Genomic DNA, 24682 nt, shown 5'->3' with positions numbered 1-24682 from the left:
TAGATGGTTTTTAAAAGTGTGTCTAAAATACAACTACTTGTTTTTTTTATATATAGTGTGTCAAAAAAAATTTAACAAGGGCTTGAATAAATCCTCATGGTATATATAAATATGCAAGTTTCCATTGAGACTAAGCGCTATTATGTTGTTTACTTGAACGGTATGGTATTTTGATATTCATATATATTATCATGAAGTTCTTTGCTTCACAAAGAATCCAGAAGTAACTTAGTAATGATTGTGTGGAGTGGAGTGGTGTGCCTTTGGCAGGGCTAGCTAATATTTGTAAGAAGGACACATTTAGGTCTACCAAAAATACGTTAATGATAAGTTGGGGATAATTATTAGGTTATACTACCGTAAACAGGTTTATTGAGCTTATTTATTCAACTAGCCTGTAGATTGGAGCACCAAAACATCTCTCTACCTAGAAAGAGTTGTCCACCAACTTTAAATGTTAAACATCACAAGGAGTTGAATTCATACTCTTAAAATTGTGAGACTCAACATGAGTTCCTACGACCATTTTTGTCAACCCATATTATAAAATATTACACAATTTGATATAACTTACTTTTTTTTGAAATTGATATAACTTACTTTAAAATGTTATAGTTTTGATGTGCAGGTTTGAGAGTTTTGAAGAAAAATTGTAAATAAGTTGAGATTCTTCTAGAGTTATAGACTTAGAATCAAGTTAATTATGCACTTACATTTGAACTCCATTAAGAAAAATGATAAAATCCAAGTTTTTTTTTCCATGGATCTTCTACAAAGTGTTGGATATAATAGTTTAAAGAGTAGTAATCACCAAAAGAAATAAGAACTTTAATGAGGGAGAAGTGAGGGTTAGGCGCAACATTCCTTCAAGGTTGAATGTTTGATAAGCCCTGATGAAGAGAAGTCACAAGAACCTTGCATTCTTAATAATTATCAAAGGAATAGAAACCACAAAAGTAATACTTTTAATAATTTTATAAGATTTACAAGAAAAATCGGAGTTTTCGCTTGTAAGCAGTGATTGACAAACATATAAATAGTGACAGACACCTGACACCTGCAGTTTGTGACGGTTAAAAACTTGTAATTTATAGCGATTTCTGACGGCCACAAATTGCAAGTGTCAGGTGTATGTGTTTATATGTTTACCAATTATTTTTGTTCACTTGTGGCATGTTGTGGGAATTTGGGATGAGATAAAACAATGGGATCTATAATTAATACTCCCTCCGGTCCTATTTATAAGCATGAAAGAGAAGAAAAATCTTGGTCCTTTTTATAAGAACCAAATGAAAGTTTGAGCTATATTAATTAATTTTTTCCAATGATGCCCTTATTAATTCTAACTTGTAAAATGTGTCTCATTAATTATTCTCTCTCTTTTTCACTTTCCAACACTAATAACAAAGGGTAATTTTGGAAGTTCATTTTAATTTAAGACAAATTTAATGCATTTTATCTAGTTTAACTACATTTCTTAAACTATGTGAATTTTTTTTTTTTGCTTATAAATAGGACCGGAGGGAGTAAGTGATATTTTAACTGCTAATATTTCACCACATTTTTTTTTGGACAATAATATTTCACCACATTGGATATCAACATTAGAAGAATTTTAATTGGGCCTGGTTTAACTTGACCCAGGTTTTAAAAACCCTAAATTTCGTGGGTTTTGAACCCAAAAAAAAATAGTAACGATTTGAGAGAGACAAACACCCCTCACCTCAAAGGAGAGGAGCGACCAAACCTTCCAATCACTAAGAGTAACGACAGCGCGGCGGCCACCGGCGACGACGCGTGCGGCGGTTCTCCTCCCCAGGTTGGTTGTCATTTGCTCTGTTGAAGGCAAGGAAGCTAGGTTATTATTGACATCTTGTTTTGTGTGCTGTTTGGTTGTCCTGTTTTCTGTTGAAGGCTTGAAGCTAGGTTTTTGTTGTAGTTCTGTTTGGTTGTTCTTGTTCTCCACTGATGTTTAAGTTCTATGCTCTGATGATGAGAACTTATATTTAAGTCTCATGGTCTTTTTGATTAGTACTTTATGACTTATGTATGACATTACTATGAATTGTGAGCTATGTTTTATTACACTTTATGATTTGTGTATGACATTCCTAAGAATTTTCATTATTTATACTATATGTGTAATTATCAAAAGCTACTAAAGCTTACTTTTGCATTGTGAATACTGATTCTCACTTGCTTCAGCAGTTTGTTAATATCACCTGTCTTCATTTTTGGCGTATAGGTTGCATCATAAAAACAATCCATGGCTGACGAAACACAATTAATGGAACCTGGAAGAGATCCAAGAAAGAGGAAGTTTGTTAAAAATCAGCGCCATAAAAATTCTAAGCTGAGACCGAAAGGGAAGCCAGCACAACATGGACAAAAGAAAGTTAAAGTAAACCAAGAAATGAAGAAACTTTATCACAAGCGAGCACGAGAGTATAATTCTGATGACGATGAAGAAGATGAGACCGCTGTCCCTGCTACCACGAGGCCTAGAAGGATGACATCTATCAAATATGAAAAGAATGAGGTGGATGACATAGAAAATGAAGATCTGTCTGATGATGAAGGAGCGGCAGGGGGAGAAAAAGTGAAGAATAAGAATGTTACTTTTATGAAAAATCATAACTATGAGGGTGAAGAAGAAGACGATGGTGAAATTCTGCCAGGAATTACAAAATTCACTGAAGGTTGTAAAGCCTTTAAGTTGGCCTTCATGAGTATTGTAAAGAAGAGTGTTTCTGATGACTTGTTGGTAAGTTTGGTGATCATACAACATTATAATGTTTATATTGAACATTAGAAAAATGCTTTTTAAAGACTTGGTAACTTTGCAGAATCCAATATTGTCAGCGAACAAAAATCTTGTTGTAGAAAAGCTTGCAGAAGAGGTTGCAGAACGCAAGGGCAAGAGAGAAGCAAGAAAGGAAAAGCAGATGGTAATTTTAAATGTCAAGTTGACTGTGATTTTAATGTTATCTGAGTTAGCATTGAGTGACAATATTTATGTATCTTAATTTTTTTTCGCCTAAGTTTTCTTTAACTGGGAATTAGTCTGGTTAGTAATCTTATTACTTTTTGCAGTTAGCAGAAAAGGGGCATGTCAAACCTGCTACTTATTTGGACACCCATGAAAAGTTTCTAATAAGTGTTGCTACAAAAGGAGGTAAATATGTTTTTCCATTTAAATAGAAGTCTATGGCTTCTTTATATTCTTTAGGTGGCTTGCATTTTCCTTATACTGATTTGGACTGTTTTTGTGACTTGTGACCATGTATTACTTCTGATTACTTTCAGTGGTCAAGCTGTTCAACGCTGTAAGTTTTCACTTAACTTTTAGCCAAAATTGAGTTCCTTCCTAGATTTCCACCTATCTCTCTTTGTCGCTTTGTATCTTCATCAATACTAAACCAGAGATTTGTTCATATCTGTTGCAGGTCAATAAGGCACAGGTTGCTCAGAAAGGGTTCAACCCCTCAAGGATTAAGGATGCAAAAGGTTAAGTTATTTTTCTATAATCACGAAAAATGAAACATGAGAAAGAAAAACCCTTCTCAGTAGTTCTGAACTTCTGATACACTAGTAGCATAACCTAATCAAGAAAAGAATAAGAAATCTCATTCAGAAGACATCTAATGGCAAAGTTGGCCCAATTGTTTTACTCAAATGAGCTTAGTTTTTATTAATTTTTTTATATGTCTATCATGTTGTAGTCTGGATCGTGATATCATGCTTTAAGTAATAATCAATTAAAATGAACCAAAGAAAAAAAATTAGATTGCTCACAATCCCCCCTGATTCCACCCCTACCTAAATTATCTGCTCTTGTTCATCCCTATCGGTTCCAATTTTGTTATATTCAAACCTGTCTGTATATGCTGCCAGAGTTAAGAAAGCGGACCAAAGAAGCCTTCTTTTCAGAGCTAGGGAAGCCATCATTGCCTGGCACGTCTGGAAAGGTAATTTGTTACTACTGTTCTCAGTGTCAGTTTTTCATTGGGAGTCCTTATTTTTAAAGATGCTTAGACCTGTTAGTCCGATGAGTTTAACCAGATCGTACGTGATTGTTGTTATTCCCAAAAACCAGAATACAGAAACTTCCGTAACCCCGCATTGTAGCGGACTTAACCAGTAAGAAACTCTGGTGAAAGGGAAAAAATAAAAGGTTTTTGTTTTTTGCAATTTTATAAATTCTAATTCATAAATGTAAATGCATAATTGTCCGTTTTCTCTTTAAACATATTAATTTATAAGCTCTGGATTGTTTTAATTTAAGTGTATTCCATTTGATATCTTTTTTAAGTTGTCTCTTTGATCATTTAATAGTTTTTCTGGTCTGAAAATTTGTCAAACTGGTCGAACCTTGAACTCATGAAATAGTTTGAAGTTTTTGATAAACGCTGCCTTCAAGTTTTTTACTTAAGGAGTAAGAAAGTCGGAGTCTCAGAGATGTTTTAGATCTACACTATCATGTTTAGCTACCCTGTGCAATTGTTCCTTCAATGAACTGTATTTTGAATGAGGTAACTTCATATGTTGCTTTAGTATCTAATTACTTGGATTTTGGAATATGCAGGTCAATGGAAGCACAAGCAATGCAGAAGATGAACAGCCTGCTTGGGCTCCGCTACAAGATAATTATATGCTGACGAGTTCAAAATTGAAGGATTGGGACAAAATGCCGGTGAGTATACTTTGAAGTTGGTACAAGTTACCATTATGCTATCCAGCTTACTTGCACTCACTGTTTTTCTTATCTGCAGAATAAAAATGTATCAGATGACACTGGAAAGATTTCTGAAGACAGTTCGGATGAAGATTAATGTTTTAAAACTCCGTAAAGAAAGCATGGAGATATTTATGATGGGACAATCTGTCAGATGTTAAATACTTCACCCACACAATTTGCTGTGATATGTACTTTAATATCGAACACGAAAAAAATGAGGATTTGAAATAAGGATTTGGTAAGGCTTGACTTTGAAAAGTTCACTAAGGCGACAATGAAGGGTTGGTTGAGCATGGGATTGATAGGGCATCCCTGAGTGATGTTTTGTGGATAGTAAAGACTAATGTGGATCATTTGTGGTGAAGAAATTGTTTACCTCTTGACTCATTATTCTGTTTTAATTTAAATTTTAATATTTTCTCAAAAAATGAGTTCTACTCAAATTAAGCTATTAAGATTTTTTTGATTATATCTCCATACTAAAAAGTGTATGATTTCCTCTATTGCTTGTTTAAGCTAGGGAATTAGCTTTTGTCTTTAGTGAAATTAGCAAAATGAGGAACTTCTGAATGTGCACAGTGCCTCTTCAGCTTTTGGTTACATTGTTTTAGGAAGTTTGAAACTTCCAACTTTTTAGATCTTTTGGTCAATGTTAATCAATAGAAGATTTGTGAATAATAGATAGTAGACCGCAACAATGACCCTGAAATGGCACACTTCACCAAAAGCGATTTTTTAATGAACACGTGAAAGTCATCTAAATCTTCGAGTGATTGAGGACATTAATATGGCCCCTACTTTTGGATTATTTGTGGTTAAGCTTAATACCAGTAGAGCAAGAATGAGATATTGTTTGTGGAAATGAAAGGGAAACATTATGATGATAAATGAAACATCCAAACAAGAGACAAGTGTTAAATTCTCGAATAGTTATTGTCTGCAACAACTCCCAATTTAGGGTCGAAATGTAGTAGTAGATACAGACCCAAATATATGAAAACAACAAAGTATATTATCCAAGAAACAATTAATGTTCAAATCATCATTATAGGTCTAGTTTCTACAGACCCTGGTCGATGAGGTAATCTCCCAACCTCTCAACAACCATGTTGCATTGTCCAGGAGTCACAGGCTCCTCATAGATGCCAAAGACCAGAGCTTGACCAGTTTTCTTTATGGTGATGCCTCCAGATCCCTGCCCAAACAAGCACATGAGTCAGTTCCTTGAAAAACAAGCCAAAACAATTAAAGCACAGGAAATGCTATGAACACTATAGAACTTGTGTAGAATTGAATCATTGAGACACAATATGCATATTTGGAAATCCTTCTACAATTGATTCTGAAACCATAATTAATTTTGGAGAGGAGCTTCTGATTCTATGAGTAGCTTTTAGGTTTCATAATTGATTCTGATGAAAGAGAAAACGATCCGAACATGCTAATAATGTTTACCTTCTTCCCACGGATGACAGCTCCAGACTCTCCCTGAATGACCATGTACTTGGTTCCCCCAAGGTGCAAGCCAGTGGGAGCAAGGAAGCCTGGTTCATCGAAATCCTTCATGATACCAGTGATCTCCTGAGGCTTAAGCTGCAGAAGAAGTATACAAATAACAGATGACAAATATTGGCACAAGATAAAACTAACATGACTACTACCTAAATCTAATCTTCTTCAAAACATTGTCATCCTATGATTTAGAAGAATCTCGATTCCATGAAAACAAAATAGAAATTCAACACATTTGTCACAAAGAAGCAACATCCAATTAGTGTATGCTTGTTTTCCTGTTGAGAAGAACCTCAGGATCAATTTTCACGGAGTAAAACGAGTTTTGGATGACACAATATAGATGTTTGTGAGTCATATTGCAGAATGATTGCAGTCCCAAAATCATTTCTGCATAGAAGCCTGAGAAAGTAATTTTTGCGTTGTACATAATTTATTATGAGATTTTCCAACTATATTTTACAACATTACCCAACAAAGGTCAATTTTTCAGGAATGTCCAAAGTAAAATCATTCACTTTAACCCACTTTTATCATAATCGGGTTTAGCAAAATCAATTTTGTCCAAAATCAAGCGTGACAACGCTGATCCAAACATGCTATGATAGATAATTTGGAAAGCAAAGCTGACATGCAATTCTTCAACAATTGATTTTGAAGCCAAAATCAATTATGAGAAGAAGCTTATGGAGTCAGAGATAAATCTGAAAAAGAAGAAACTGATCCAAACATGTTATAGTATGAGTATTTGATGCAATGGTGGATCCATGGACATGACACACAGATATATACATGCATAGATATTGTATATACATGCATAGATATTGTATATACCTGAGGGAAGGAAGTGCTCTGAGCCCAGACGGAACCATCATGGCCAACGATGGCAGAGGCGGTGAGGTGGTGGCCAGTGCCATCAATGTCACACATCAAATGGTCATCAACGTAAGTTTGCCACGACATTGTTGTCTTTGTTTTTTTTTTCCTTGTTTCTGATGAATCTTGTTCTGGTGATTGTGTTTGGTTTTGGTGAGGGTTGAAATATATGTTTTTAAATAAGGGTTGTGAGGGATGATGCACGCTCTACCGTCCCTTTACCTCCATCCAAATGCTGCCACACTTTCACCTTCCCCTTCATTTTAGGACTCAACTCTTCCTATTTTCCTATTCCTATTCCTGAAATAGATTAGAGACTGTTAGTTCATCAACGGAATTACATAAAATATAGTTCTGTTATATATAGTAAATCAAACTTTTTTTTTAGATAAATTTTATCTACATTTCAATGGATAAGAGAATGAAGTTCTGAATAATCTTCTGTATACCCATTCCAATGCCCAAGTGGAAAGGGTTTGAATCTCTTAAACATGATGTTCTTAGTTTGATTTTATTAAATTTATGTGGATGGAAAAAGAAACACTGACGAAAGTTTTTCGTTTTGTCACCTATAGTAACTTGAAGCTTAGTCTCTCACTTAATTCCATGTGGGTCTGAATCCTAGAAAAAGAATCTATGTATGTCTCATATTTAACAAGCTATAAGATTAAAAAATGTTGCACTCCAAATTATAAGGCTCTTTTTCCAAATGTATTAATCAATTATTTTAGAATGCACTGCCCTTGTATACTTGACTTGAGTTTTAACATTTTTGTCATCGATAAATTGTCTTACTCTTGTTCTGACTTAACTTGAAACATTTTAGAGTGCACTCTAGCTTAAGAAAGAGACTAGTCGAAAATAAATTCATGACCCTATCCACATGAAAAAGTAAAAGATGAGCCTCTTAAATGAGTAATTATTAATCACTGCAACGAAAACCAGAGATCTGGATTTGCCACCCCAACCATTAGATTTCACACCCCCTATTTTCGAATTTTCAAGTTCCGAATTATTTCGGAATCTTAGATTCCGAAATTAATTCGTGATTTGTAGTGCAAAATACATGTAACACCCCCACTTTTGAGTGAAAAAATGCTTCTGAAACCTTATTTCCGAAATATTTCGGAAACTAAGTTTCCGTAAACGGGGTGACATTTCTAATGAATGGGGTGTCAAATCTAATGATCCGAAAACCATGGTCATTATGTTCAACAAAATGAATAAGAATTAAACTTTTTAAACCATAGTACCAGACCATTAGAGTTGGGGTCAAAAAAACTGAATATTCTATTTGCTATCCGATCAAACTTTGCTTCATTTGTTTGAACAAAGGACACCTTGGTTTCTTGGAACAAGTATTGAGGTTGGAGGTGCATACTTTGGAACCACCTTTTATACTGAATACACCAGTGTACATATTTTGCTAAACACAAGTGAGAATAATTCAGGATGAAAATTTGACAACTACTTCAATTCATGAACTTTGTCCAACTCTTTGTTACAAGTATAAATTCCTAAAAAAGGAAACTGAAAATTATAAGGCACCCCAAAAGAAAGTGTGCTTTCAATGAACAGTCAAGTTCCATACACAACTTCCATTCAAATTCACAACGGATGATTAACTCCAAGTGTTAGTAGTGGTGTCAAGTCACCAACCAACAAGATGAGCAGCTTGTCAGGAAAATCCACCCCTTTCCATTTATTGCATCTATTCATTCAAACGATAGGATCTTCCTCGGAAAACTCCTGAACTGCTCTCTTGCCGAGCGTTATTAACAGGCTGGGCACGGCTAACAACAGCTGGGGCTCCAATTCTCCACCTTGCAACCAATTTATGTCTGGAAAATTAACAGTTAAGAACAACAAAACTAGCAGGCAGATTTTGGTCAAATTTCGTGTTCTTGAAAGTTAGAAAACATCCACCAAAGAAAAAGAACAAATTATTATTTGACTGTTTTGGCCGCGGTTGCCGTTGCATTCAGCAAAGAGTATGAGGAAAGGAACAATTATTGGCATGATTAAATGGAAGAATTTAGAGAGGAGGGGAAATTCTTCATGAAAGTATTAGAATAAATAACGTTTCATGTTGTACAAATGAAAAATGCTTTAAATGACAGCAATATGTGCCCAAACACTTTAAGAAACAAAAGTCAAAAGGATACACCCACATTGGAGTCTTCAAAATGTTTTTTCCACCTGCTAGTGGATGCAACACTGTCAAGAAGTAGTAAAGATGTCCTGCAATGATACCTAACAGATCAGGTATAATAGGTGAACCAAAAATGACATCCAAAGCAAGCATCGCCCATGGTAGATAGAAGGCCTGAAAAGTAATTCAACAATTGGCTCCTCCATTAGACAATGAAAAATAAGCTTCATTCAGCTCATGTAATCGATGCATAAAAACAAGGAAACAAGGATAAATTAAACAAGATTGAAACATACCTTAAGTGAAACAAGTCCATATATGTTGATTTGAGCAATTGGAAATTCTCTACTCCAAATATAAAGGAGCATAAAAACAACAGATATTGCCAAAAATGGGGTCCAAAGAAAGGGGATAGCAGACAAAACCTAGATTTCAAAGGAATTAACTAATGTTAGGACATTAAGTAAAAAATGACACTATATACAAAACAATCAGGAAAACAATTAAATTTATTCATCATGAATAATTTATTTTATCATCCTCAAATCCCTCATCATCTATCAACCTCGACAATTAAATTTTTCCTTCTAACTTTGCATAAATCAATCACTAAAAAGTATAACATAATTTATCACTTATGTTTTCTATGACTAGTGTTGTATTCTGAAAGGCACATAGGGTACAACTTTTGCAGGCATAATGACTAAATGAGGAAAACAAATAAAAACAAATAAAATTGATCAACCATAGTTAGCCATCTCTTTTATTAAAAAGAAGATCTCATCTTCTTCTTGACCATTTCCATAAAACAAAGCCACTAGAACAGCTTCTACAAAAAGAAACTGCAAACATTTTCAAGGAAAAGGATTACATAAATAAGCATAAGATGACAAAGATATGTAGATGATCTCATATACCAGTAGTGCGAAGCCTCCAAATATCATCATCCACAAGAAATCAGCGGTCCGTCTATCAAATGGTCCCTTCTCAAGTTGGACACCATACCTTGCTCTGTAGATTATGCGAATTAATTCATATGAAATAAAGTGGAAACGGTCGTAATGCAGTCATGCCCATTATCTTTGAATAACTTACATCATTAAGAGACGGATCCCAAAGTTGATAGAGAATGGTCCAAGGAAAAAGAAGTTTGTGAACAGCCTCCAAACCTACAGAGGATTGACATTACAAATGATTTACTAAATATTAAATAGTTTGATTAGAAAGAAAAACACGACAAGGTTGTTCGCTACAAGTTTGTGAAAGCCTAGAATAACCTAGTTAGTAAGTTCAGGGTAGTGTAAGGCTGCAAATATGGTTATGTTACAAACAGTAAGCATGTATGATGTTTCTTCTAATTTGGTTAACATTGATCATGAATACAAAAGAACATTCACATTACTCAATCTATCCTACATATAAAAACTCTACATATCAAGGGCAAGCAAATAGGGATTCAATTAATGGATTATATGGAATTGTGACCTGAAAACCATAGAAAACTTGTGGGTATAACAGTGCAATGTGAACCGGTTGATACAACCCAAGTTGGTAAGCTGCGGTAGCGGCAAGGCAAGCGGTGCCATAAGCCTTGCTTATGGGTGGAAGTGTGTTGTACCACCTGAAAGCAAGCAAAATTTGAAGCATTAAGCAAAGTGATTGAAAAATTCAGAGAATTAACAACAAGAGATTCATGAACTCGACAATGATCTTCAGAAAAGAGAGAATGATAATGGGAATTACTCAGCGGGAGAAGACATAGCGGTAGCGGAGTGAGGATGATTGCTGAAACGAAACCCTAGAAAGTGGAGAATTCAGAAAAGAGTTGAGAATTTCTCCCCTTCTGAAACCGTGTCTCGTAGACCCAGAAGCTTCTGCTCCAGTTCCGTGCATCCACCTCGCAAGTGCCACCGAAACCCGTAATTGGCCCAATTTCAATACTTGGGCTTTTTGTTGGCCTTCCATATGTATGTACTTATCATTCCATTCTCATTTTTCACTCCCATTTTCACAAATTTAGGAACTAAACAAAAATATATAAAAATAACATGGTATTTACTATTTTTAAGTAAAAGCATAATTAAAGAAAAAATTTATTTTTTGGTTTCCCAAATTATCTACACATCCAGATCCAGTAGCCATGAGATTAGTTCACTTGGGACTCAGAAACCATATTAAATGAGCAGACATCTCGTAATAAATAATTTTTCATACACACTGTCAAAATGCAAACAACTTTTTTTTTTGAAAGGTTAGACAATTTATTTCTCTCGCTTAATGTATAGTTCATTTTTTGTCATGGTTAAGGAGGAGGAAGATGGTTAAGTAAAGTTCATTTTATTCTTCTTGTTTTATAAAAAAAATGTTATACTTATTATTATTTTTAAAGCCTCTATTTTACTAAAAAAATTATTCTTTAAATATGAAAAATCAAAAATCAAATTTATTTTTGATATCATTCATATTAATTTTACCCTTCTGACTTTGTATTTAAACTGATTGTAATAGTTGTCAAGTTTGGATATTGGACTTGAGAGACGTCTTGATTACGTCATGCAGTGGTCCTCCTAACAGACTTTCTGTCAGTCATATATTGGATGAGCAAGTTTTGGAGGAGGGTCCTAACCTAAATCACGAATCAATGCTAATCATAGTTTAACAACCATAATGGTTGCTGCTGTCTGACCTTACAATGGATTCAGTGCCAGTGAAAGGTCTTTAATTTGATTGATTAAAGATATCATTAGCATGCAAGCAAGCCTAGCTAATAAAACCATATTGGTGGGTCCACATCTAAGAGGTGTTTGTGTTTGTGTTTGGTTAAACCACACATCAAAGTGTATAATCTGGAAAATATATACAAATCATACAGCCTGTTTGCCAACCAATGCATCACTGCATCGATCATTCCTTCATATATAATATTAAGATATGGCTTTCTGAATTACCGACATTGGTTCCTGAATGCCCATCAAGCAAACACCCATGCACACTACTGGAGTTTTGGACCCAAGTACTTGGTTGGCCAGCCACAAGATAGAAAGCTTTTGAGTGTAATTAAGAGCACAACTAATCAATGAACCTAATTAACCAAAGTTAACTTTAATTTTATGTATTAATATTGGGATACAAATTTGTTATAGGTCTTGTATTAATATTAGGATACAAATTTGTTGTAGATATCTAAATTATGCTGACACCATAGGACGAGATAGGAAAACAAGATTCATAAGTGATTAATGTGATATATGATTTAATGTTGATGTTAAATAAAGAGATGAAGAGGAAAAACGATGTTTGTGGTTAGGGTGTTGTTACGATCTAAAGAACGCATCGCTATACGACACAACATAATCATGCACGACACGGACATCATTTGAAACAAACCAATCAGAATGAATTAAAATATAGGGTGAAAGTGAGAAAAATATATTTGCTACATAAAAAAGAAAACTATAACACACGCTCGAGCTATGTTTTCGTGCATATATTTGGTGTGCCAAATAGTATTTTTCTTAAACATATAGGTCTAGATATTTATCACTATGAAATTACTTTCTTATTTATAACTAGCAAAAAAAAATAGCAAAATCTTGAATACATTGTGACATATTGTATCTAAAATAGTATAAATTATTCAGAAAATCTCTTTATACATATAGTTCGATCTCTATTTCTGTCCATGACAGATTGGTCATCAAATAAAACCCACTCACTTACACTGATGTATGAGGGGGTGTGGACCATATATGCTTAGTTAGAATTGGAATAAAAAAAAGGGGTCGCATGAATAATGTGCATGCAGAAAGGGATGATATATTAATTTTTGGTAGCGTAGAAAGGCAACAAAATAAAAAAGAAACAAAATGTGGGGAAGGCACAGCACAGCCATATATAGGGATGGCGCACCAACACGCTTGCCCCGCATGCTCAGAGTCATAGAGGCCCCCACTCCTCGTTTTGTTTTTGTAAAAGACCATTGTTGGGTCGCCTTCAATTCGATATATACAAAGTGAAAAAAGTGCAAAAGTGACAATAAATAATTGGGACGGATCAAGTTAAATTAATTACACACAATTGTACTTAGGTAATAGGTAATGGCCATTTTCCCCCCTTGTCAACAATTATTAGATTAAAACCATGGTAGCCAAAAGCACTTGCCAAATGTGAATAGAGATAAGCAACATAGTTTAAAGTGCAATATCACAATACTTCGGAATTAATCACTACATAACATAGCATGCTTTGTTTATTAATCCAAACCAATGATGCAGCAACGAGAAGGAGGTTTGACATAAATTTTTGAATTTGAGGACTTGAGTTATATATGGGCAAAGAGGAAGAAAATGACAGTGGTGGATTTTTATTTGGTACAAAGAGAAAGAACAAAAGACGAAGACAGGCGGAAAAGGAAACTAAGGCCTCACAAAGGAGACACCCAAAGCATCAGCAACCAACAGGATCCGTAACCATCTAAAGGAACATCAATGGCAACTAAGACCTCATCCTGGCTAGCCCCATCCTTAGCTAACACATCAGCGCACTCATTCCCTACACGGAGAGTATGAACTAGCGAAACTTGCCACGGTCTCTCTAGATGATCTTTAATATCCCAAATTAGCTACGCATAAACATGGCGACAAGGCGGGGAACTCCTCACCAAAGTGGAGGATTGAAAGTGATTAAAATAATTTGAAGAGATAAAATTGATGTTAAAAGTTCATATGATCATTCTTTAGCTTACTTGGTTTCTCGCGTGGATGACACATAGGCATTAGACCTAATTTAATTTAAAAATTTGATAGAGATTAGAGACTTAATTTAATTTCTTTTTGAAAGTCGGGAACCTAAAACATATGTAACCATATATAACTTTTTGATTGTTTTACTGAAAAATAACAAATGCAACTAAGATTTCAATTGTTTTCTTCTCATACACAATGGCGGAGCTAGGGGCCGACGTATGCCATGGTCACCCCTAGCTTTCTTAAAATGTTTGAAAATTATAATATTTTATATATTAGCTTCATTCATCTGTCTAGGATTCCTACACCATTTATACTACCAATTATAACTATTGATTTAATATGGGTAAAAAAATGAATGTTTGCGATTGAATCATTAAAATGAGTAAAATACCTCATCCCATATTTAATTTTATCCCTTCCCTCTCATCCGCTCTTCGCCGAGTTGCTGACCCATCACTCCATTCGCTCTCCATTGACTATGACATTTGTCTCTATTCGTTCTCTAACTTTACTATCACTCTCTTCCTTCTCCTTTGTCCACCAACAACCCCCTTCTCGCTCTCTCCTTCATCTTTCCCTTTGTCTCCACCATGCCCCAACTCATTCCTACCACAAATCTAATCTTCAATAGCAGATTTCCCCTAGTTAGCGACAAACAACGACGTGGGTCGGTCAAAGGCGATGCTTCACAGTACTAGGCGTATACAAACGCGAGCTCATCGACCTAAATGATATCAGTACCGAACTCTCTACCACTTTAATCCTTCGTCAACGACCTCAAACACCTCATCTTCGTCTGAAACCTCGTCAGTTAAAATATTAGCCTTTGTTCCGCCCCAACTCAAATATATTTATTTTTATCAATGGGAAAATGGAATGGCGCGGCCTAGAATGTAAGACTTAAACCCTGCACCTAAAACTTAACTCGACCAGTTGAGTTATGTTTGAGGGGTCACCTCATATACTTCATGAAATTATTTCTTTCACATCTGGCTAGAGTTTAGACATAATATAAGATGAGGTCACTACAACTGGATTGATTCGCTTTCTCACTACCAAACTTTGGAAAAGAAAGTTGACACAACAAATTGAACAATGAGTATAATTAACAGACAGCTAAAGACTGCACTTGAGAATTGAGATCACAGCTGGGTTTGTTTGACAAAATTGCGAGTCGATGTAGCTGCAATTAAAATCAAAATGCTATTGCTAGAGGACTCCAAAACCTTTTGCATTACAGCCACACTTCAAAACCCTATTGGCCATTGGCATGAGGTGTGATTACATTGGATAAAATAAGAGAATAATGAGAAAGCGGCGTGAAGTCAATTAAGTCCCTAATTTGGTGAATGAAACTGAAAATGAAGTGAAGGCAGACCAGAAACAGAGAGGATATGTCTCTCCAATCCATCCTTCGTTCTTTCCAGTGAGAGTGACAAACGACAACAGGAAGACACCCTCAACACAGCTGTTCCGACCCCACCCCCCGTCACTTTCTAAATAAAATCACAACTAATATCCAAACACGGTACCTTCTCCTATATATTCACTTATTTTCGAATAATAACAAAAAAAACCTGCCTACTTTACTCTTTTTCAACGATATCAAAATTATTTTAATATTTAAACTATGTTCCTAATGATGCGGAGAAATAAAATTTAGGTACACTTAACCTTGGTTTGGTTGTGACTAAAATACAATAAAAGAACATAACTAAACGATAATATCATAGAAAAAATATTTGCTTAATAGATAATTAAATTCATGATTTATTTACTTGACATCAATGTTTCTCATATTCTCTCTAAATCCAAATAAAGCCACCTATCTAGCTGTCATATAGTAATATTTTGCTTTATCTTAAAATGATACTGTGTGAACACACGCTGGAATAGAAATTAGCTTCTGCTTCCTAAACTAATCCAAAACGGTGAATTCTGGCCATAAGCTACATCTAATTTTTTAATGGGATCGTGATGATTGATGAGAATCAGCATAGGGATCCCACGGTTGAGGAAAAATAGAGTAAAAAGTAGATTTTTTTAATAGGCAAATTTTAGTGGTTAGTTGTTAGTAAGTTAAAAAATCCCTTCAAATTTCCCTTTCAAGATTCGAACCGTGGACCTTTCCCTCCCCAACCCTTATGTCTCTAGCTCTTACCACTTGAGTTTACCCTTGGGGAGTAAAAAGTAGATGAATTAAATTATATTTCACACCTTTTAAATAGGTGTAAAAGGTGAAAAAAATAGAGAGATGTTAAGAAAAAAAAATAAGAAATGTGATAAGTATATGATGGAAAAGAAGAAAAAGATAGAAAAAAGTGAAGGTAAATTTTATTTTATTTTACAACAAAAAAACATTTATTGAAATAGAGAAAAGACATGAAAAATGAAGGTGAAAATGATACGAGAGTTTGAATAAATCTTAGCTCAAAATAAATTTATTTGTAAAAAAAATTCTAAATCATTCTAATTTAATATGAGGTAAATCATTTTTATCTTTACTGAATTAATAATATTCTACATTTTAGAATTAATAATATTTTGATATGTGCTCCTAGAAAATTTTAAATCATGGCACATGTAAAAATATTATTGAATCACTTCATATTTACTTATAATCACTTTTTGGTTTAACTTGAGTGTAGAAAATATTAAAAATCTCTTAATAATGAGCTAACTAAGAACTAAGAATCGAACTTTAGATCCTTAAGTAAATATGTTAATGAGTGCAATCATAAGCACATTGGATTACTTAGGTTGATTTAAACGTCTGATCTAGCCATATACCCTGTCATTCACTAACACAATGCTAGCTATGCAGACAAAAATTGATATTAAATTGTTCCCACAGCTGAAAAAGCAAACATAAAAACTTGAGCATGTCATGCAATCCTCGTATTCTGATTTAGTAATTTTCCCGCGAAAGCAGCCAAACAAGAAAAGCAGAGAAAATAAAAGTGTTTTTTTATGTCTAGAGTTTAAACACCCATTCTCATTCATTCTAGTCCACAAAGGTGCATGTAGATGTTTCCCAAGTTGCTGTCTCTCTTCTTCCACCACCACTCTCTCTGTCTTTGATTATCAACAATTCAACATCAACATGGATCCATGCCCTTTCGTTCGCCTCATGGTTGAATCTCTCTCCCTCAAACTCCCCTCTCCGGCCAAACCACCACCTCTCTCCGGCGTCCACCCTTCAACCACTCCATGCTTCTGCGAAATTCAGATTCACAAGTCTCTTCCAATTCACACTGCCCTTCTTCCCCTTTCTTCCTCCTCTGCTCCCGACTCCACCGCATCCACCTCCGCCCCCGCCTTCCACCTTGACTCCGCCGCAATCCGCCGCCTCTCCGCCAAGCCCCTCACCGTCTCCATCTCCGTCTACAACGGACGTAAGGGCCGCACGTGCGGCGTCCGCTCCGCCAAGTTTCTCGGCCGTGTCCGTCTCACCGTTCACCTGAACTCCGCCCTCTCTGGCTCTAACACATTCCACAGCGGGTGGTTCAAGTTGGCCAGGAACGGTGACGGACCGGGAAATGATAAGCAATCAGCTCAGCTTCATCTTGTGGTCCGGTCTGAACCGGATCCGCGGTTCGTGTTTCAGTTCGGCGGTGAACCGGAATGCAGCCCGGTGGTTTTTCAGATTCAGGGGAATATCAAACAACCTGTTTTCAGCTGCAAGTTCAGTGCTGATCGAACCTACAGATCCCCGTAAGTTGCATTTTAGTTTAAAATCTCTTGTTAATTGGTGGTCCATGAAAATCTATGATTTTGTCAAATGTCGGGCAAATGACTAATTTGACTGACGTTTTATTTGAAATTAAAGACTAACTTGACCGACGATATACAAATTTAGAAACTGCTGGTACTTTCAGTGACAAATCTAATTATTCACTAGTACCTGTTAATTTCTTATCTTCTTTTTCAAAAATTATCTGAACAGAATTTTAGTTTGATAATTTGATGAGCTGATACAGCAAAATTGAAAATGAAATAGGAGTTTTCATGATCTCAATGCTTCAATTACGTTGTCTTTAATTCTTTATAGTTTTTAATATCTTGAAAAGGTAAAAGTTTTAATGTTTTTTTATTGGCCATTTTATTGATCATTAACTTCTGGATTACGAAAAAGACAATCTTAAACTAGACGATTTAAAGCAAGATTAACTGCCTCCTCCAGTTGAAACATCAAAATCTCTGTTTTTAACTGAAGTCTTGTACTTTTTTTTCTTAATTAGCTTAACTGCTTCCTTGCAATTCAAGAATCCATTACTCAAATTTACTTTTGCAGCTCTTTTTTGAATGTTATTCACCTTCTTTTACCTGGGATGCCATTTCATGTGACTATAAATGTATAAGGCTGCCTTCCTAGTACAGCATCAAAAAATGCACAAAGTAAAGGTGTAATATTCAAGTGATTCTATCTATCAGTGTCAGTCAAGCTAAAATGTCTCTATACTAACAGTAACAGAAAAGGTCTTCAATCAACTAAAATAACTAACTGTTAGTAACAGTTTGACAAGTTCATTATATTGTTAACATTTACTTAACAAATGATCATGCTAGTTAATTTAATTACATCTCTTGCTCAAATGGTCTATCTTTAGACTTGATTTATGATAAGACATTATGATATGATTTGACCTAGGCAATAGTTGGAATGTTTGGATTAGATTTAATTCTGACATTAAGAAGCTGCTCACATAAGCTTTTGACTTTAGAATTATTGTAGAAAGATTCACAAGCATTAAAAGACTGTTAATTTGTTCTTGTTTATGATACTCTCTTTTCTTTGTTGAAAATTCAGGTCTCTCCCATCAGATTTTACAAACAATCCTAGTAGTTGGAGAAGATCCTTTTCAGGTGACAGAGAAAGAGAAAGTCAAGGCAGGGACAGAAAGGGTTGGATGATCATGATACATGATCTCTCTGGCTCACCTGTTGCAGCAGCCTCCATGATCACTCCCTTTGTCCCTTCCCCTGGCTCCGATCGCGTGTCGCGATCAAACGCGGGCGCCTGGCTCATCCTGCGCCCCAACGGCGCCTCCTCCGCGATCAGTAGCTGGAAGCCCAGGAGCCGATTAGAGGCGTGGCGAGAGAGAGGACCTGTTGATGGATTGGGCTACAAGGTTGAGCTTTTCTCTGACAATGAAAACAGAATCCCCATTGCTGAAGGCACAATGGGTGTGAAAAAGGGTGGCCAGTTCTGTATTGATTACAAAGTGATGAAGGATTCTGGATTGGGTTCAAGGGTACCAGGGGAAGGATTTGTGATGGGATCAAGTGTGGGTGGTGAAGGGAAAATTAGCAAGCCTGTTGTGCAAGTGGGAGCACAGCATGTGAAATGCATGGCTGATGCTGCTCTTTTCATTGCACTCTCTGCTGCTATTGATCTTAGCATGGATGCTTGCATGCTTTTCTCTCATAAACTTAGGAAGGAGCTTTGCCATGATGAACAAGATTCCCTTTCATGACTTACATGAAATCATTTTGATTAATAGCATGTTTGGTTCGAGTTGAAATCTTTCACAATCACTTCTCCTTTCTCAAAAGCTACTCTTGATAACTTCTTTCGGAAGCACTTCTCATCCCGACATGACCAACATGTGTCAATACATGTTTGGAATCCTTCTACAATTGATTCTAAATCCTGAATCAACTTTGAGAGAAGTTTCTATGAGAAGCTTCCGTGTGGCAGAATTGATTGTGAGGAATGAGAAGCTGATTCAAACAATTAGTACTGCTCTCTAGTCTCTCCAGAGTGGGTGATTTTGGTTTGGGCAAATTTAGCTTCAATCCAGAACTTCACCTCAAGATTCTTTTACATCTGATTTTGTCTCACAAATCTTTGACATTCTTTCTGCCTTTATCTGGGAGTGCTTGAAGCTGTGTTTTTTAAAATAGATTTTAGGCCTTCCTTCTAGTCACACATTCTTGCAAAAAGATATATAACACATTGTTTTGAATTTGATTGCCTTTGTGTTGGGTTTTGTAAGAGCTGAAAGTTAGGGGAGTGATCACAATTCAGTAAGGCAGTGCTACTGGTTATACTTGTAAGTCTGAACAGAAGATTTGAGCTGTACAAAAAGATTCATTGCACATGTCTATTTATAATTTATAAATGTTTTGATGCAATTTTCTGTTAATTTCATGTGCTTTTCTACTTCAAAGTATTTAATGATTATGAGTTTTTTCTTGCACAAAGCTCATTATCTTCCTAGTTGCAGTTAAACCTGGATTATTGATTGAGTTTGATTTTAATCTACCTCAATGCAATTTCATTTTTAGTTTAATTGCACCTTTTGTTCCGGTACGAATTTGGTCCTCCAGCTTCGTTGCTGGACTTGAGGCCCATTGATTAAGATTTTGGCCTGGAGTTTATCACATATAAATGTCTCTCCCATAATCCCATTAATAAAATTATGGTTGACTAATAATTGCGAGGTGTTTTTTTTCTTCTTTTCTCCCGTAACAAGATTTGTTGTTAATATCGTTTCAAAAAAAAAAAGATTTGTTGTTAATATTACAAAATTCATAACAAAAATGACATCATGCGTTTTTTCTATTGAAAAAATACTACTCTAAAGTGAAACCACCACAACTCCTTAATTACAGTCTGACAACTATCAATTGGCATTTTGGAAAGCCATCTCCTAGCAGTTTGGGTAATCTTGTGAGCCTGGTTGAGTAATCTAAAGCCTTGTAGTCTTGTCAAGTTTCAGTAGTGACAACTCAATCAATCAAGTAGGCCTTGTCATTTAGAAGGGAATGAAATTGAAGGCGCAATCTAAAGAAACCAAGATACACTTGTAAGATCAAAGTAACCAAATCAAACAACATGCCTCGTGACACAAAATCACAAATCACCTCGTTGTTAACACCATAAGAATAGAAATATAGAATACATATCAAAATCCAGGCTTTACCTTATCCATGTGGGGCAAGTTTAGTATAGTATACCAAATCAATGATGAACAAAATTAGCATGGTATAACTATGAAGTGAATTAGTAGCATCATCAATCACTGGAAAAGAAAAAAAAACATCATTATCAAGGAAATGATGAACGCAGATTTGAAGCCAGAGAACCACAAACAAGAGGTTTTGGAGTTGGAATTCTCAGACAGTTCAAACTACCACCTGGGATCACAGAACACTCTGGTGGAGGTCTCTGCATGTTCCTTCCAGGAATGCAGTTATCTGAGAAATCAAACCCCACATTGAAAAGCCTTGAACATTGCTGACTAATCCCAGAAAAAAAGTTATAAGCAACAGTTAGATTCATTAAGCTCCTCAAAGAACAAACCACATCAGATAACTCCCCAGATAGCTTGTTATGCTCCAAATTCAGCACCTCAATCTCTTGCAAGCAGGAGATTGTGTCTGGCAAATGACCAACCAGTGAGTTGAAGCTCACATCAAGAACTTCCATCTCAGTGAAGATTCCAACTCCTTGAGGAATGCAACCTGTTAACTGGTTATTCAGGAAGAGAATCTCCTTCAACTTTGGACTCATGAACCCAAAACTCACTGGGATTTCTCCACTCAACTTGTTGTTAGCTAAGTTGATCACAGAGGCAGGGGAGTTTCCCAAATTCTGTGGAATTTCACCTCCAAATTGGTTGTTGTTGAGAAAAATTGCATCAAGTCTCTTGTTAAACAATGCTTCAGGAATGGAACCTGAGAAGGAGTTGAACCTGAGGTCCAAGTAGATAATACTTGGCATGTATAGAACAACATTGGGAAAAGGACCTGAAAATTGGTTGTTGCTGAGGTCCAATTCTTCTAAGGAAGTGAGCTCTCTGAGTGAATCAGGAACTGTACCTGAAAATCTGTTACTGTTGAGGTGGAGAAGAGTTATTTCAGATAGTGAAGAAAGCTCTTTGACAAAAGTTCCTAGGAGATTTGCATGGTTGAGATCTATTCCTGCAACAACAGGACCAGTAGTTGCAAATGATTCAGCAATTCCATCTTGGGAATTTTCACAAAACACTCCTTTGTAAGAACACACATTGGGACCAACCCAAGTGTCTAGAATCTTCAGTGGGTCATCAGTGATTGCTGATTTCCATGCCTGAAGAGCTGTGTAAGCATTGTTCTGGTTTGGCACTGAAGATCCACCATTATTACCATCATTGCCATTCCCAGCACCTACACCAATACTAACCCCACCACCACCAACTCCAATACCAACACCAATGGCAGATTTTGCTGCATTTGGAAGGTGGAGGAAGAGGAAGAGGAAGAGGAGAAAAATCAGAGTAAAGGTCTTGTCCATTTTGAGGTGAAGATACCTGGATGATTATGTTGATGGTTGTAAGGTTGTCTTAATAAAGGTTGCAACATTAAAGAGAGACAGAGAGAGATACACTGTTTTGGATCAATTGGTCTTTAATGTGTTTTGGTTTCATTTGTCATTTTCCTTTGAGTTCTTTTCTGTAATGCTTCTGAGCTAGCTTTGTACAACTTCTCCAGTACTGAAGATGTTGACTTCTACTGGAATAGTATTCACTATTCAGAATTCAGAAAACTATGCATATAGTATATGTTAATTTGATGTTGGTGAAAACGCTAACGTGATTTAATGTATCTTAAAATTTCAATAGAGAAACTAGAATTTATCACAATAAGTGAAGCGTGGATTGGAAAAGTAAGATTTTATCTCATTGAGCTCAACTTAATTGTATTAAAACATATGATATGATTCTCCATTTATAATCATTAATATAATTCTACATCAATTAAAAATAGTTATTTTCGTGCACTAGATATCTCCAAGTGGATATTTAAGAGATTGATTTCTGTCAAGGTGGAGAGATCACTAGATCTTGTGTCTCCTAACAAAATCTTTTCTATACATCCAGTAAAGAATTGAACTATAATTAACATATTTAAGGAACTATTCACCAGCTAATTTATGAAGAAGTATGATGGAAATAATCCATGATCAGTCTTTCTTTTAATGGTACTAGCGTACTGCTAAGCTTTCTATTTAAATTAAAGGCAGACATGGAGATAAATATTAAGAAGGATGGTCAATAAACTAAATGAATTTGGATTTCCTACTATTAAGAAAATACTAAATTCATGCCGTTTATGATCTCCCTTCGATAAAAATTGAACTCCTCAAATTTTGATTTTATGAGTCATCTAATCTTGATGAAACATATAAGTTGTTGTTTTATGAATTTAGAATTGTCGTGACGACCAGAAACACAAATCCCATAACTGCTTTTGATTTTTAAACATTTACATTATATATCTTTTTACACTTCAAGTTCATATTATGCATATTTTAGTGATCCTGTGAGTGTGAGTCATCTAACCCATATTACTGTGATTATTCATTAATATGTTCTTTTACACGTAGTTAAACCTGATATATATAGACACAAGATTAGTGTACGTAGCTGCATTTGATTCAAAACTAGAATAATGGCGGATGCCATACACAAGCTATTTGTGGCTGTTGTAGTGGTTTCCAGCAGCTGCAAAATTGCTAATGTACGATCTCCGCCACTATTTCAATGCATCTAAGTTGAGTCAGACCTGAATATGATTTGTACTACTCAGTATGTGGATACGAGCCTATAGCCTAGTTATGTCGACACATAGCTAGATAGGTGAAATTCCACAGAATTTGGGAAACTTTCAGCAGTTGAGAGCTCGAATCCTTTGAAATCCAACCCAGCAAGACAAGGTGAAAAGCAATAAAGCAAAAGCAAAAAGCACAAAATAATTTTGAGTATGTATGAAGCAGCAAGCGGGGCTGGTAGATGGAATTGAAGTTGCGATAAATAATGGTTGGCAGATGGTAGCTACTAGCCAACGGTTATTAAACTAATGCCTAATCATAAACTAGTCTTCTAGAAAAACACACAGCCCCACTAAACATTTCAGAACCAATGCAATCAAGAGCTAAGATAAAAAAAGACGACGTCTTTGGTGGGCGGTGGTACAGTTTCGTTTTTATAGTGATAGGACAAAAATATCCTCATTTTCTTAAATTTTTCCTTCTTTCTCCTTCCACCATCACCATCCTATCACACCCATCTAAGTTTCTCAATCACCAAGCTGCCTGAAGACCAAACCAGCAACTCCTTCTGTGGCCATGAACGCAATAAAGTGAAATCAGTTTCTAATACATTAAACTAGAATAATACTAAAATATTCACTTTCATCATATCAATTTCTAGAAAGATAGGAAAAAACGGGATAAAGAGAGTAAGGATTGCATATTAGAAAAGAGGAAAAGGGTTATTCACTGGAGATTCCGCTGGAGGGGTTCATCAATCAGATACATTGACCAAGAACAAGAACAATTGATCAATCTCATTTGTAGAATAGAAATGACATTTTAAACCTAAAAAATCATAAGAACAATACTTATTGCTAAGGCTTCACGGCGTCGACGTGGCTCGCTATGGCCATCGCCGTCTGGCGTGACGTGCTTATTCGCTCCGGCAGGACATGAATCGTGAAGGCATCGCCAGTCAGATGAGGAGCACAGATATAAGGAACAGAACTCAGACGGTGGAGAAAGAACCATATCTGATGAGAGAAACCCAGATCTGATGAGAGAAAACTCAGATCTGGGTTTAATTCTTGTTTCTTTTTAAATTTATCTGATATGATGATGATAATTGCAAATTT

The 24682-nt window shown here is 35.6% G+C and overlaps 5 protein-coding genes across 5 annotated transcripts; 2 read left to right on the top strand and 3 right to left on the bottom strand.

Annotated features, from left to right (window-relative positions):
• Nucleotides 1-1672: 1672 nt before the first annotated feature.
• Nucleotides 1673-5125, top strand: LOC130710324 (uncharacterized). The gene is made up of 9 exons (XM_057559546.1): nucleotides 1673-1819; nucleotides 2246-2764; nucleotides 2847-2948; nucleotides 3094-3175; nucleotides 3307-3326; nucleotides 3447-3507; nucleotides 3895-3968; nucleotides 4586-4693; nucleotides 4773-5125. Exons 2-9 carry the CDS (start codon nucleotides 2267-2269, stop codon nucleotides 4830-4832), a joined length of 1005 nt encoding a protein of 334 aa, XP_057415529.1. The 5' UTR covers nucleotides 1673-1819; nucleotides 2246-2266; the 3' UTR covers nucleotides 4833-5125.
• A 497-nt stretch (nucleotides 5126-5622) lies between these two features.
• LOC130710326 (profilin-4) lies at nucleotides 5623-7284 on the bottom strand. Its single transcript, XM_057559548.1, has 3 exons — nucleotides 7085-7284; nucleotides 6194-6331; nucleotides 5623-5933 (listed from the first exon to the last, which is right to left on the bottom strand). The coding sequence occupies exons 1-3, from the start codon at nucleotides 7211-7213 to the stop codon at nucleotides 5799-5801; spliced, it is 402 nt and encodes a 133-aa protein (XP_057415531.1). The 5' UTR covers nucleotides 7214-7284; the 3' UTR covers nucleotides 5623-5798.
• A 1288-nt stretch (nucleotides 7285-8572) lies between these two features.
• On the bottom strand, nucleotides 8573-11185 carry LOC130710325 (derlin-1). The gene is made up of 7 exons (XM_057559547.1): nucleotides 11022-11185; nucleotides 10764-10899; nucleotides 10374-10447; nucleotides 10196-10289; nucleotides 9575-9703; nucleotides 9292-9452; nucleotides 8573-8967 (listed from the first exon to the last, which is right to left on the bottom strand). Exons 1-7 carry the CDS (start codon nucleotides 11036-11038, stop codon nucleotides 8838-8840), a joined length of 741 nt encoding a protein of 246 aa, XP_057415530.1. The 5' UTR covers nucleotides 11039-11185; the 3' UTR covers nucleotides 8573-8837.
• A 5736-nt stretch (nucleotides 11186-16921) lies between these two features.
• LOC130714897 (uncharacterized) lies at nucleotides 16922-20175 on the top strand. Its single transcript, XM_057564871.1, has 2 exons — nucleotides 16922-17740; nucleotides 18837-20175. The coding sequence occupies exons 1-2, from the start codon at nucleotides 17130-17132 to the stop codon at nucleotides 19501-19503; spliced, it is 1278 nt and encodes a 425-aa protein (XP_057420854.1). The 5' UTR covers nucleotides 16922-17129; the 3' UTR covers nucleotides 19504-20175.
• A 642-nt stretch (nucleotides 20176-20817) lies between these two features.
• Nucleotides 20818-22468, bottom strand: LOC130715917 (leucine-rich repeat extensin-like protein 4). Its single transcript, XM_057566073.1, has one exon. The coding sequence runs from the start codon at nucleotides 22305-22307 to the stop codon at nucleotides 21081-21083; it is 1227 nt and encodes a 408-aa protein (XP_057422056.1). The 5' UTR covers nucleotides 22308-22468; the 3' UTR covers nucleotides 20818-21080.
• Between the last annotated feature and the right edge of the window lie 2214 nt (nucleotides 22469-24682).

This window comes from Lotus japonicus, chromosome 4, assembly GCF_012489685.1.
Source record: "Lotus japonicus ecotype B-129 chromosome 4, LjGifu_v1.2".
Taxonomy (NCBI): domain Eukaryota; kingdom Viridiplantae; phylum Streptophyta; class Magnoliopsida; order Fabales; family Fabaceae; genus Lotus; species Lotus japonicus.
The sequence above is the reverse complement of the archived record's forward strand: the minus strand, read 5'-3'. Positions and strand labels throughout refer to the sequence as shown.

What these genes read in the sequence shown, in the direction of transcription:
- LOC130710324 (XM_057559546.1), top strand. Translation starts at nt 2,267, where the DNA reads ATGGCTGACGAAACACAATTAATGGAACCTGGAAGAGATCCAAGAAAG. An exon ending in AAGTGTTGCTACAAAAGGAG is followed by an intron (nt 3,176 to 3,306) that starts GTAAATATGTTT and finishes GATTACTTTCAG; the next exon opens with TGGTCAAGCTGTTCAACGCT. An exon ending in TGCCTGGCACGTCTGGAAAG is followed by an intron (nt 3,969 to 4,585) that starts GTAATTTGTTAC and finishes TGGAATATGCAG; the next exon opens with GTCAATGGAAGCACAAGCAA.
- LOC130710326 (XM_057559548.1), bottom strand. Translation starts at nt 7,213, where the DNA reads ATGTCGTGGCAAACTTACGTTGATGACCATTTGATGTGTGACATTGAT. An exon ending in AGAGCACTTCCTTCCCTCAG is followed by an intron (nt 6,332 to 7,084) that starts GTATATACAATA and finishes CTTCTTCTGCAG; the next exon opens with CTTAAGCCTCAGGAGATCAC. An exon ending in CTGTCATCCGTGGGAAGAAG is followed by an intron (nt 5,934 to 6,193) that starts GTAAACATTATT and finishes TTGTTTGGGCAG; the next exon opens with GGATCTGGAGGCATCACCAT.
- LOC130710325 (XM_057559547.1), bottom strand. An exon ending in AAGTTTTCTATGGTTTTCAG is followed by an intron (nt 10,448 to 10,763) that starts GTCACAATTCCA and finishes AATCCTCTGTAG; the next exon opens with GTTTGGAGGCTGTTCACAAA. An exon ending in ATGGACTTGTTTCACTTAAG is followed by an intron (nt 9,453 to 9,574) that starts GTATGTTTCAAT and finishes ATTACTTTTCAG; the next exon opens with GCCTTCTATCTACCATGGGC.
- LOC130714897 (XM_057564871.1), top strand. Translation starts at nt 17,130, where the DNA reads ATGGATCCATGCCCTTTCGTTCGCCTCATGGTTGAATCTCTCTCCCTC. An exon ending in GATCGAACCTACAGATCCCC is followed by an intron (nt 17,741 to 18,836) that starts GTAAGTTGCATT and finishes TTGAAAATTCAG; the next exon opens with GTCTCTCCCATCAGATTTTA.
- LOC130715917 (XM_057566073.1), bottom strand. Translation starts at nt 22,307, where the DNA reads ATGGACAAGACCTTTACTCTGATTTTTCTCCTCTTCCTCTTCCTCTTC.